Source organism: Nematolebias whitei, chromosome 5 (genome assembly GCF_014905685.2).
Source record: "Nematolebias whitei isolate Nwh7 chromosome 5, NemWhi1, whole genome shotgun sequence".
Classification (NCBI taxonomy): domain Eukaryota; kingdom Metazoa; phylum Chordata; class Actinopteri; order Cyprinodontiformes; family Rivulidae; genus Nematolebias; species Nematolebias whitei.
In genome coordinates, this window is record NC_056502.1 from 54,706,927 (window position 1) to 54,721,136 (window position 14,210).

At 45.4% G+C, this 14,210-nt stretch overlaps 1 protein-coding gene across 1 annotated transcript in view; it reads right to left on the reverse strand.

The window, feature by feature from the left end:
• Positions 1-3,793: 3,793 nt before the first annotated feature.
• Positions 3,794-14,210, reverse strand: part of LOC119410437 (activating signal cointegrator 1 complex subunit 3) — a 63,731-nt gene continuing 53,314 nt past the window's right edge. The window contains exons 4-6 of the mRNA XM_037677347.1: positions 8,872-9,096; positions 7,405-7,435; positions 3,794-3,807 (exon numbers count right to left, since the gene is read on the reverse strand). Of these exons, the coding sequence (XP_037533275.1) occupies positions 3,794-3,807; positions 7,405-7,435; positions 8,872-9,096 (270 nt within the window). The remainder of the gene's footprint in view (positions 3,808-7,404; positions 7,436-8,871; positions 9,097-14,210) is intronic.

Sequence of the window (14,210 nt, forward strand, 5' to 3'; positions counted from 1 at the left end):
CGGAGGATGTGTGTGTGCATAATGATGGTTTGAGTTTTGGAATAAAACATAAACATCATTCAGGAATTAAAGTATCTGATTTCAGCCTGACTGTCAGTTCATATGATATCTCAGCGGCTTCTCCTCACACATCCTCCACACAAAGCGAGCCGGTGTCCTCCAAACAGGTTTTTAAATCACCGCGGCCCGAGAAAACACACAAAATGCGTGCGTGAGTGACACAGCAGCCAAAGTGAATGTTTTCAGCAGACCGAGTCCAGTGGGAAACCTCGTTCTCAGCCCAAGCTGTGCGCTGCCTCTTCTAACCGCAGCAGTGAGAAACGCGCACCCCTGCGGCAGTGGCAGCCCTCACCTACACGGCTCCGCATGCCCAGGGACGCGCGCGCCTCCCCTCAGCGCACGCCAGCTCACATCAGCACGGATGTGAGCCCGCAGCCTGAGCGTGGTACAGAAGCGCCATGCCCCCGTGGCACAGCAGCCCCCAACGTTCCCAAACGTTACGCGGAATGGCAGCGAGCGTGCGCTCTAGACAGATGGATGAACTGTCTTATCAGCAGGGGATACACGCTGCAGTTTGCAGCTCAAACCCCCCGTTTGGAGGAACTTTAGAGACTTTTCTGTCATCTCCAGAACAGATCTCGTTCCCCCACGCAGAAGTTCAGGAAATTCTGATAAAAAATGTAATTTCCAAGGTTCCAGAAGGAGAGGAAAACACAGGGTTCTACTCTCGTCACTTCCTGGTCCCAAAACGGACCGGAGGGATGAGACCCATCTTAGATTTGTCAATTTTCAACTGTTAGACAACAATCCATTCAAAATGCGTAGAGTCGGCTCTGTAGCCACTACACAGAGCAGGGATGAGAATTCTGTTTTATATGGACGACCTGTTGCTGCTGACCCGTTTTCCAGATAGCTGGCAGCAGTGCAACTCAGGCGCTGACATCACACCTGCAAAATCTGGGCTTCACCAAAACGGGGGGAAGAGCTCAGTTCACCTGGCCCAGATGATCGGTTATGTGGGAGTGAAGCTAAACGCGGTCACTACGAGGGCTTGTTTATCTCAGACGGGAACTGAAGCTCTAAAGACCAGCTCCTCCACGTGAAGCCGGCAGAGTGATAACAGCTGTTTTCCGTCATGAAGTTATTAAGGACATGTCGTCTGCTCACATGGTGCAACGCCTCCAGAGGTGGTTCGCTCGTTTGCGTGTGGACCTGGTGAGGCAGAAGAAACGGTTGATCGCTGTGCCCCCCTCAGTGAGAATCGACCTGAGACACTGGGAAACCCTCTTGTTCTGTCGGAGGGAGTCCCCATCAGCAGACCTACGTCACACGTGTCAGTCTTGACAGACGCGTCTCTGTCAGGCTGGGGAGGCACATGCATGTCTCGAGCTGTGGGGGCGCTGTGGCCACCCCACACAGCAGCTCATATACAGTGGGGAGAACAAGTATTTGATACACTGTTGATTTTTCAGGTTTTCCCACTTGCAAAGCTTGTAGATGACTGTAATTTTTATCATAGGTACTCTTCAACTGTGAGTGATGGAATCTAAAACAAAAATCCAGAAAAATACAATGTATGATTTTTAAATAATTAATTTCCATTTTATTGTGTGAAATAAGTATTTGATCATCTATCAACCAGTAAGAATTTTGGCTCTCACAGACATGTTAGTTCTTCTTTAAGAAGCCCTCCTGTTCTCCACCCATTACCTGTATTAACTGCACCTGTTTGGACTCGTGACCTGTATAAAAGACACCTGTCCACACACTCAATCAATCAGACTCCAGCATCTCCACAATGCCCAAGACCAGAGAGCTGTGTAAGGACATCAGGGATAAAATTGTAGACTTGCACAAGGCTGGGATGGGCTACAGGACAATAGGCAAGCAGCTTGGTGAGAAGGCAACAACAGTTGGTGCAATTATTAGAAAATGGAAGAAATACAAAATAACGGAAAATCTCCCTCGGTCTGGGGCGCCATGCAAGATCTCACCTCGTGGAGCGTCATTGATCTTGAGGAAGGTGAGGAATGAGCCCAGAACTACACAGCAGGACCTGGTCAATGACCTGAATAGAGCTGGGACCACAGTCTCAAAGAAAACAATCAGTAACACTCTACGCCGTCAAGGATTAAAATCCTGCAGTGCACGCAAGGTGCCCTTCCTCAAGCCAACGCATGTCAAAGCCCGTCTGAAGTTTGCAAATGACCATCTGAATGATCCAGAGGAGGAATGGGAGAAGGTCATGTGGTCTGATGAGACAAAAATAGAACTTTTTGGTTTAAACTCCACTCGTCATGTTTGGAGGAAGAAGAATGATGAGTACAACCCCAAGAACACCATCCCAACCGTGAAGCATGGCGGTGGAAACATCATTCTTTGGGGATGCTTTTCTGCAAAGGGGACAGGACGACTGCACCATATTGTGGGAAGGATGGATGGGGCCATGTATCGTGAGATTTTGGCCAACAACCTCCTTCCCTCAGTAAGAGCACTGAAGATGGGTCGTGGCTGGGTCTTCCAGCATGATAACGACCCAAAACACACAGCCAGGGCAACTAAAGAGTGGCTCCGTAGGAAACATCTTAAGGTCCTGGAGTGGCCTAGCCAGTCTCCAGACCTGAATCCCATAGAAAATCTTTGGAGGGAGCTTAAAGTCCGTGTGGCCCAGCGACAGCCCCGAAACCTGAAGGCTCTGGAGGAGATCTGTATGGAGGAGTGGGCCAAAATCCCTGCTGCAGTGTGTGCAAACCTGGTCAAGAACTACAGGAAACGTCTGATCTCTGTAATTGCAAACAAAGGTTTCTGTACCAAATATTAAGTTTAATTTTTCTGGTGTATCAAATACTTATTTCACACAATAAAATGGAAATTAATTATTTAAAAATCATACATTGTATTTTTCTGGATTTTTGTTTTAGATTCCATCACTCACAGTTGAAGAGTACCTATGATAAAAATTACAGTCATCTACAAGCTTTGCAAGTGGGAAAACCTGAAAAATCAACAGTGTATCAAATACTTGTTCTCCCCACTGTAAATGTTTTGGAGTGTCGCACTGTTTTGAATGTGATTCAACATTTTGCTCCTGTGCTGCGGAATCAACATGTGTTGATTCATACAGTCAACAAGTGACTGCAGCATACATAAACCGGTAGGGGGGTGTGCGCTCAGCCCAAATGTTACACATTGCGGGATGGCTGCTGTGTTGGGCACACCAACATCTGCTCTCCATCAGAGCAGTGTACATCCCCGGTGTTCTGAACAGAAGGGCGGATGTGATGTCCAGGGGCGGTCCGTGTCACAGGGACTGGAGCCTCTATCCCGAGCTGATGGCTCAGACGTGGCAGAAATTTGGCAGAGCGGCCGTGGACTTGTTTGACACATGAGAGAACACTCAGTGTCAACTATGGTTCTCACTGAGTCCGCGGGACGAACCACCGCTAGGGGTGGACGTGTTTGCTCACAGCCCGTGGCCCAAAATGTTTCTTTACGCATTTTTCCCACTCCCTCTGATATCACGGTTTCTGAACCGAGATAGGGAGGAAAGACTGACAGACCACCTGGTGGCTCCCGAGCGTGTGAACGCCCCGTGGTTCCCAATTCTACGACGCCTGTTATCGGAGCGCCCGTGGAAACTGCCGTGGAGGGAGGATGCTCTCCTCCAGGCGGGAGGAACGATCAGGAGTTACCCAGAAATAGGCATTCCAGTTCCAGTAGGACGTCACTGCCGGAAAACGAGGCCAGATGGGATCAGGACGGCGAGCCGGGGTGGAGCCAAAACACTTTCCCGCTAGATCATCTGATCTGAGCGGGGGAAGGAGGGGGACGGAAAAAAGTCCCTTCATGTAAGCCGCTTCCTTGATTATGCTGGGCAGCTCCGATAGGAGGGCACCGACGGTCGGGAGCGGTGTGGTCGCTGATGCGAAAAAGGCCCGGGGGGGGGGGGGGGGGGGGAGCCCCCCCCCCCCCCCCCGTCCGGCCTCCCTCCCGGCGAGGGGGGTGTCGTTCCGACACTACGCTCTCCAGGAGGGAGTGAGCAGCGGGGGCTGCTGCTGAAGTCGCCTGTCCCGGAGGAACCATCCGATTCGCTCCGCGAGTCAGAGATAAAAGGAAAAAAGGGTTCGATGGCGTCGTCCAGCGTGTAGCGACGCGCCACTGAGAAATATTCCTCGGTGCTTACCTTGAAACAAGGCTGCTCGTCTGCTTCTCCTCGGGGAAGAGAACTCACCGGGACGGCAGGAGGTTGGCGTGGCGGGACCACAGGCAGCCTTAACAAAGGTTGAGCTGGTGAAGCTGGACAACTTCCCTTTGTCATTCTTCTGACAGTGCTATTAGCTTGCTGAAGAAAAATGGGAGCCTATTACCCGCTCTTAACGTAATTTATATAGACCGGGTGGGGCCCACACAGCAGGTGGGCATGGACTAAACTTTTCAGTGAGACACTTTGCATGATGGGATAAAACCCACCAGCGACAGCCTTAAAGGGCGAAGCCTATACGAAATAGAACTTTGCCTGCAAGAAGAAAATTAGGGCGCTCCGATGAAGCCAGGCCTGGCTAAGCTTTACCATTCCATACCATACCATTTTATTTATAGAGCACTTAAAACAGCGACAAGGCCAACCAAAGTCCTGTACAGACAGAACAACAGGTAACACACAAAGCAAAATACAAAATGAAGTAAATCAGAAATATAGACATAAAAACGATGCAGATAATGACGACTAACCAATGTGGAGCATACAGGTTCAAAACACAGATCATCTGGTGTTGAAAGCTACAGAATAGTAGTGGGTTTTTAAACGGGACTTGAAAACCGAGAGGGAGGGGGCCAGTCTGACAAGCAGAGGTAACTCATTCCAAAGTATTGGTCCTGCTACAGAGAAGGCCCTGTCCCCTCTGCGCTTAAGACGAGTTCCTGGAACTGTGAGGAGCAATTGGTCCGCTGACCTCAGGGAACATGGTGGGACATACGGTTATAGCAGATCAGAGAAATGGGGGGGGGGGGGGGGGGCTGGTTCAGAGATTTGTAGACATACAGGAGTATTTTGAACTGGATTCGAAGGTGAACTGGTAGCCAGTGCAGGAAGGCCAAGACTGGTGTAATGTGCTCTCTTTTGCCTGTACTCTGTAGCTCTACGATAGCGTGATCCTCTAGGAAGCACTTCAACTGGGACTCGACTATTTTCTCCAGTATTTTAGAAACAAATAGGAGTCTGGAGACAGACCGGAAGTTGGATATGACTGAGGGGTCAAGGTTTGTTTTTTTCAGGAGAGGCTGGACAGCAGCATGTTTAAAGGTTTTTGGTACCACGCCAGTGGATAAACTACTATTCACAATAGTAAGAATGGATGGACCTAGAGTAAGAAAAACCTCCTTTAGTAGTCGTGGGTGGACCACATCAAAGGGGGAACCAGAAGGTTTCAAGCTGCACATGACCTGCTCTACAGAAGACAGACTGATGAGTTCAAAATGGTCAAATACAGCAACACACTGGGATGGGATGGACATATCATGAGCTGGAGGGGAAATGAGAGCCCGGGTGGTCGAAATTTTTTCCAAAAAGAAATGTAAAAAGTTCTCGCACAGCTCAGTCGAGGCTTCCAGAGGTGATGGTTCAGTGAGGTGGAGAACAGGGTTTAGGGTAGAGCAGAGGACACGTGGGTTGTGAGAGTTTAAGGTTATGATATCAGAAAAGTATTTGGATTTAGCAGCTTTTACTGCTTTCTGATAACAGCGCCAACTCTCTAAGTATTTGAAAAGAGACCTGCAGCCTGTCTTTCCTCCACTTGCACTCCGCCCTCCTGCACTGCTGCCTAACAGCCTTGGTGACATCACTCAGCCAAGGTTCTGCTCTGAGTTTTGATTTTCTATTTTTTAACAGGAGCGTCAGACATGATCCAGAGTCTTTAGGCAGACAGAGTTGAACTGGGATGTCAGCTCCCCAGTGGTGGTGAGAAACACCGGGGGTTGAATGATCATTTCAGAGTTATAAACATCTGTGAAACGTGCGGCAGTGAAATGGTTAATGGCCCGGCTGCGACCTGCAGGAACGCACGGCTTAGGAGTTAGATGGGGGAGGGTGAACTCAAACTGGACTGGCATGTGGTCTGAAAAAATATTATCACCAATAACAAGATTACTAACAGTCACATCCTGAGTTAAAACAAGGTCCAGTGTATGTCCGTGCTCTTGGGTAGGACCGTTTACAGGTCCTTCTCAAAAATTTAGCATATTGTGATAAAGGTCATTATTTTACATAATGTAATGATAAAAATGAAACTTTCATATATTTCAGATTCATTGCACACCAACTGAAATATTTCAGGTCTTTAATTGTTTTAATACTGATGATTATGGCATACAGCTCATGAAAACCCAAAATGCCTGTCCCAAAAAAATTAGCATATTTCATCCCACCAATGAAAGACAAGTGTTTTTAATACAAAAAACGCCAACCTTCAAATAATCATGTTCAGTTATGCACTCAATACTTGGTCGGGAATCCTTTTGCATGAATAACTGCTTCAATGCGGCGTGGCATGGAGGCAATCAGCCTGTGGCACTGCTGAGGTGTTATGGAGGCCCAGGATGCTTCGATAGCAGCCTTAAGCTCATCCAGAGTGTTGGGTCTTGCGTCTCTCAACTTTCTCTTCACAATATCCCACAGGTTCTCTATGGGGTTCAGGTCAGGAGAGTTGGCAGGCCAATTGAGCACAGTAATACCTTGGTCAGTAAACCATTTACCAGTGGTTTTGGCACTGTGAGCAGGTGCCAGGTCGTGCTGAAAAATGAAATCTTCATCTCAATAAAGCTTTTCAGCAGATTTCGGAAGCATGAAGTGCTCCAAAATCTCCTGATAGCTAGCTGCATTGACCCTGTCCTTGATAAAACACAGTGGACCAACACCAGCAGCTGACATGGCACCCCATTGACTGTGGAAACTTGACACTGGACCTCAAGCAATGTGAATTCTGTGTCTCCTCTCTTCCTCCAGACTCTGGGACCTTGATTTCCAAAGGAAATGCAAAATTTACTGTAATCAGAGAACATAACTTTGGACCACTCAGCAGCAGTCCCAGGCGAGATGCTTCTGACGCAGTCTCTTGTTCAAGAGTGGCTTGACCTGGGGAATGCAGCACCTGTAGCCCATTTCCTGCACACGCCTGTGCACGGTGGCTCTGGATTTTTCTACTCCAGACTCAGTCCACTGCTTCCGCAGGTCCCCCAAGGTCTGGAATCGGCCCTTCTCTACAATCTTCCTCAGGGTCCGGTCACCTCTTCTCATTGTGCAGCGTTTTCTGCCACACTTTTCCCTTCCCACAGACTTCCCACTGAGGTGCCTTGATACAGCACTCTGGGAACAGCCTATTCGTTCAGCAATTTCTTTCTGTGTCTTACCCTCTTGCTTCAGGGTGTTAATGATGGCCTTCTGGACAGCAGTCAGGTCGGCAGTCTTACCCGTGATTGCGGTTTTGCGTAATGAACAAGGCTGGGAGTTTTTAAAAGCCTAAGGAATCTTTTGCAGGTGTTTAGAGTTACGTCGTTGATTCAGATGGTTAGGTTAATAGCTTGTTTAGACAACCTTTTCATGATATGCTAATTTTTTGGGACAGGCATTTTGGGTTTTCATGAGCTGTGTGCCATAATCATCAGTATTAAAACAATTAAAGATCTGAAATATTTCAGTTGGTGTGCAATGAATCTGAAATATATGAAAGTTTCATTTTTATCATTACATTATGGAAAATAATGACCTTTATCACAACATGCTAATTTTTTGAGAAGGACCTGTATATATATGTATATATAGACTGCGACAAAGTTAAGATTCAATGCAATCCGCTGCTTCCTTATAACTTTTACTAACCATCTTTTTTAATGTATGTGAATGTTTTTATATTGGTGCTATATAAATAAACTGAACTGAATTGAAATATATTTTCAGTGATGAAAGGGGTACTGGGACAATGTCGGTGGGGTTGTAGACTGAGGTGGTGGACCCCACTCTTAAAAAGAGCAAACTGCAAGTGTATTCTAATTATCAAGAGATCACACCTCAGCTTCACTGGGAAAGTTTATTCTAGTGTGTTAGAAGATAGGCTCCATCAGATTGTCAAACCTCAGATTCAGGAGCAGTCTCTTTTTTGTCCTGGTGTAATAGTGTATCAGATGTTTACACTTGCAAGGTTGATAAGTGTCATGGGTGTTTAACTTGTCATTCTTATAAGTGCTTTGTGGCTTTGGAGAAGGCTTACAAATGGTTCCTCAAGGCATTCTATGTAAGGTGCTGTGGAAGTATGGGACAATCTTCCTTAGCCAAAGCTAATGTAAAAGCATAAGCTGTGCCAGCATTTTAAGCATAAAGTATTTGCTTTTTGCAGATGATGTGGTTCTGTTGCCATCTTAAAGTTGATTCTACATTAGAAATAGTCAGTTGATGTGGTCGGGACATTTGATTAGGATGCCTCCTGGTACTTCCATTTGAAAGCTTTCCAGACAAGTCCCACTGGGAGGAGACCCTGGGGCAAACCCAGAACTGCTGAAGGGATTTTTTTTCTAGCCTTGGGACATCTTGGGACACCCCAGGAGGAGCTGGAGTGTGTTACTGAGCAGTGTGATGTCTGAGTTTCCCTTCTAAACTCATTCCCTCTGCAATCCAACCGAACCAAGGGTAATAAGCAGAAAATGAATGAAATAATGGCACAGATATTTAGTAGCTGTAATCCATTTGGTTTATAAACTTATGGAAGCTGAATTTGTTTTGACTACAAGTTCTGTCAGTCTTATTTATGTTTATTTTTGCAGTACTAAAAACAGAACAAGTGAAAACAACATACTGAATAAAATCAGGTGAGTAAATCCTACCTGGCAGATCCGAATAGCATTGTCTAGTACTGTCTTGGTATCAGTGTTGTAGTCACTGCACGGCAACTGGGCGTGGCTGAAGTGGGCCTGCAGCAGCAAGTGGGTCTTGGTGTGGGCACTGTCAAAGGAGTGGGGGTTGACCTGAAGAGGGAGCTGCTGAGCCAGCTGGTTGTTGAGCTGATCTTCATTGTGTCTGACCGGCAGTTCAGAATATTCCTCTGCATCCTGGAAAACACACACAAACACACACAATAAACAGTCAAGTCTACAGGATTGAGAACAATTTAATCTGTCAATCTGTTTCTGAAGGCAGCCTTCTGAGGTTTCTCGGTACACAGTGTGGTGGTTTAGCACTGCTGAGGTAGGCTAAAACTTTGTTCCTCAGTTATTCTGCTTCAAACTCTTTAATTTGTTGTTGCAAATGGCTGATTCAGTGCTAAACCACCACCTTCCAACATCAGTAGAGAGGAGAGGGATGCACTCACCACTCTTAGCAAGGATAAAAACATCATCATTCTTCCAGCAGACAAAGGAAGGTACACAATGATTTTTAACCAGAAAGACTATCATGAGAAAGTTATGACACTCCTTAGTGACTTAACCACTTACAAACCTCTGAAAAAAGATTCAGGAAGTGGTTACAAGAAGAAGTTAATAGATTGCCTGAAAATTTTGGAGCAGGACAAGGCTATTGACCGTATTCTGTACCACACACTGCACCCAGGGGAGGCCACACCTAGTCTGTATGGTTTACCTAAAATTCACAAACATGGTGTACCTTGGGCGGCTGTGGCTGAGTGGTTAGAGCAGTCGTCCTCCAATGCAAGAGTTGGGGGTTCGAATCCACCAGCAGTAACATGCTGAAGTGTCCCTGGGCAAGACGTTGAACCCCTCATAGCCTCTGATGTGTGTCCCATCAGTGTATGAATGTGATAAAGCTCTGATTAGTCTCTTTAGAATTATTTGTTAAATTAACTTTGTATAGATCTAGTAGAGTGCTGTATGAATGGGTAAATGAGGCACAGATTGTTGTAAAGTGCTTTGAGCATCTTGAAATAAGATAAAAAAAAGGTGCTATTTAAGTACAGTCCATTTACCATTTACCTTTAAGACCACATGTCAGCATGATTAACTCGGTCACTTATAATGTTTCCAAATATCTGGCTCATCCCTTTAGTTGGCAGCTCAGAACACCACATACAGAACACCATGGACTTTGTGGATAAGGTGAGGGATGTTATCATGGAGACTGATGAAACAATGGTCTCTTTTGATGTCACATAACTCTTCACTTCCTGTTGATGAAGCAGTAGAGGTGGTCAGTTTAAGATTAAAATCAGACACCACTCTGAGCAGCAGGACCACGCTTTCCACAGAACAACTGTCAACTCTTGACCTGCAGTCAACCAAATTCACATATGAGGGTCAATATTATAGGCAGAAACATGAGTGTGCTATGGGGTCTCCAGTTTCTCCTATTGTTGTGTTAGATGTAAATGGATGGTAAATGGACTGTACTTATATAGCGCCTTTCTATCTTATTTCAAGATACTCAAAGCTTTTTACACAACAATCTGTGCCCTCATTAACCCATTCATACAGCACTCTAGTAGATCTCTACAAAGCTAATTGAACAAATCATTCTAATGAGACTAATCAGTGCTTTAGATCACATTCATACACTGATGGGACACACATCAGAGGCGATAAGGGGTTCAAGTGTCTTGCCCAGGGACACTTCAGCATGTGACTGCTGGTGGATTCGAACCCCGAACTCTCGCATTGGAGGACGACTGCTCTAACCACACAGCCACAGCCGCTCCTTTAGGTCTGTCTTTAGATGATCATTTATTCAACTTTTATTCAACGTTTATTTATACAAGGTAGCCACATTTGAAACAATACAGACCTGATCTTGTAGGGTTTCTGGGGTCTTGTCATACATGTTGTGTTTTTTGCCATGTTTGCCTGTCACCCCTCAGCACTTCTCCTCCTGTGATCCAGCACTGTCACACCTGTGTTTGATTCTAATAATGGCAGGTGCCTTTCATTTCACCTTGTTAGTGTCTGTATATATTCATCCCCTTGGTGTCTTGTCAGTGTCTCTGGATTGTCCTTGATAAAATCAAATTAAACCAGTTCTGACCATTGTTGTCAGATTTTGGTCTTCGGGCCGGTCCCTTATTTGGAGTTGTTTACCACTTTTGCTTGCACACACACTGAGATAAGAACACCACACAATAAACACCCAAAAAAACAGGTAAGACCAACAACTGGTCATACATAGGAAAATTACTGATACACACAGACAGAGCTCTGGACTCTCAGTGAGGGGCAGAGCCTATAACCTATAAATACAGGTACTTATGTTCCCCTGTGTTTGAGACGTTGTCCGTCGAGACCAACTCAGGGGTGGTTCTGATCGAAGTCTCAGCGCTGAAACCTGTAACTTTTCCTGCCTTGTCAAGAGTAAATGGTCAAAACTTCATTATTCTCATCGTTATTTATGTCAGTGTCAGTTTTTCTCCACCTGGGAATAAAAGACCTGGCATTAAACGTTGTGGTCACACACAGCAACAGTTGCCAAACTGCACATGGAGGAGGTAGAAAAGAGAGCCTTGACGTCCTTTTCAGGAACACCACCAAGTCATTGGTTCAGGTATGTTGACGACACCTTGGTTAAAATTAAATCTCAGGAAGTCCAACATTTCACTGACCACATCAACTCTGTGGATAAATACACCAAGTTCACACGAGAAGATGTAAAAAATGGCAGGTTGACTTTCTTGGACTATGAGGTCTCAGTCTCTGAAAGAGGACATTTGCAAACTGAGGTGTACCACAAACCCACCCACACAAACCAGTATTTGCAGTTTGACTCCCATCACCCTTTGGAGTACAAGTTAGGAGTCATCAGGACTCTGTACCACAGAGCAGACAGCATCCCCACTAACTCAGGAGCCAGGCAGAAGGAGAAATCCTACACAAGACAGGCTCTAGAGCAATGTGGATATCCTAACTGGGCCTTCCTGAAAGCAGAGAAGAAACCCAAACAGGACTCCAGTCAGCAATCAGGTGAAAAGGAGGAACCCAAGCCCAGACCAGTGGTCATTCCGTATGTTGCGGGAATATCAGAGAAACTGAGACGTTTATTTTCTACACACAACGTCCCAGTGGCTTTTAAACCTGCCACACCCCCTGACAACAGGAAGTATAAAGTTTTACGTTGAACGATCCCTATCTGACCTCTGTTACCTGATCAACATGATAGTGTGTCCAGTGACCGAAGACATGTTGGTGTAACTTGCTTTCCAACACTGACAGTTTTGGGTGGAGCATGTGGGCGGTACGGCGTGGCGAAGTAAGACATAACGCCATCGCCATACGTTTGGCTCTAAATCCCATAGTTTTGAACCGAAGTGCACAAAAATCAGTATGATCCATCATTATCCAGCCCTTGAACAGGAAGCCATGACAAGTAGCCAATAGCCTCCACAGCGCCCCCTAGAATATTTAAAAACCTCAGCCCCAAGCCATTTTTTGACTGATAATTCTGAAACTCTGTGAACTTCTGTATCTTAGGTAAAAACATCCCTAATGCATCCTTACATTTCTATGCTGATGACACAGTTGTTTATTGTTGAGCTAAAACTGTTGCTAAGGCTTCCCAGCTTTTGAAATCTGCATTCAACATCATCCAGACTGATTTGTTTCGCCTCAAACTTGTCCTAAATGTCGACAAAACCAAAGGGATGCTTTTTTCAAATAGGAAGTTGGTCCCAGCAGTTCTTCCTCCGATTTTATCCTTAAATGGTGCCCCCATTGAGTTTGTTGATTCCTATAAATATTTGGGTATCTTGGTCGACTCACATCTCTCTTTTAAGCTCCATGTGGAAAACTTGGTAAAGAAACTGAAAGTTAAACTGGGTTTCTTTTTCAGAAACAGATCCTGTCTAACCCCGAATGCTAGAAAACGCCTTGTATCTGTGACTTTCCTTCCCTCAATTGATTATGGTGATATTATTTACATGAACGCTCCTACAAGAACCTTGCAGATGTTGGATGCTGTCTATCATGGTGCACTAAGATTCATAACTGGCTGTGATTATCGTACCCACCACTGCACCCTGTATTCACTGGTTAACTGGACATCATTAACTTCACGCAGACTCTCTCACTGGTATATTTTCATCTTTAAATCACTTCTTGGTCTGTTGCCTTCATACTCTCTGCGTGAGTGCAGCTACAGCGTGCGCTCACAGGACATTATTACCTGCAGTGTTCCCTCAATGAGGACTGAACTAGGCAAAAGGGCCTTCTCCTATTCCGCTCCTGTTTCCTGGAATATCTTACAAAAAGATTTGAAGCTCTCGACCTTGGCCTCTCTAAGTGTCTTTAAGAATCTGTTGGACACCTGGCAGGGTCCAATGCTGTCATGTTCCTGTTTTTAGTTTTCTACATTTGTCTTGGAATCTAGCTGTTTTTTTGTTTTGTTACCTTTTCCTTTTAGCCATCCTATTTGTTAAAAAAAAAATAAAATAAAAAAATAACTGTAGTATGCTTTTTTATAACTGTTTATTGTTGTTGCTGTTGTCCATTGTTGTCATCTTTCTTTGTTGAAATCAGGTCTCTCTTGAAAATGAGTCCTCGAGGCTCAATGGGATTTACCTGTATAAATAAAGGTTGATTGATCTTCTCAGGACCTATGAAAAACTCTCTTGGAGCTCTGGTCAAAACCAACAGGAAGTCGGCCATTTTGGGTCAAAGTTTCATTTTTGGGCATTTCTGATTGCAAAATTTAACAAACTCCTCCTAGGAATTTTGAAGGATTGTCTTCAAACTTGGTTGATATGCCCTTAAGACATTGGAGAGTAAAAGTTATCTAAAGCTTACATTTTCGTATATGCTAAAGGGGCAGGCCAGGCCTCAAATTTGAACTTCACACCATCAATTTCCCAACACTATAACTTTCACACTGAAAGACCAAAATGCACGAAACTTGGCAAGACTCATCCCTGTTGGATGCCCGACGATCTATTGTGGTCATATTTTGACGTCAACAAAGCCCCGCCCCCTCAGAACAGGAAGTCTCTTTTAACTTGGAATGCTCCCTCTTTGCAGCACGGTGGCGCAACTGGTAGAGCTGCTGCCTCTCAGCGAGAAGGTCCTTGATTCAAACCCCGGTCCAGGGGCCTTTCTGGGTGGAGTTTGCATGTTCTCTCCGTGCATGCGTGGGTTTTCTCCGGGTGCTCCGGTTTCCTCCCACAGACCAAAAACATGCATGTTAGGCTGATTGGTAACTCTAAATTGTCCCTAGGTGTGAGTGGGAGAGTGAATGG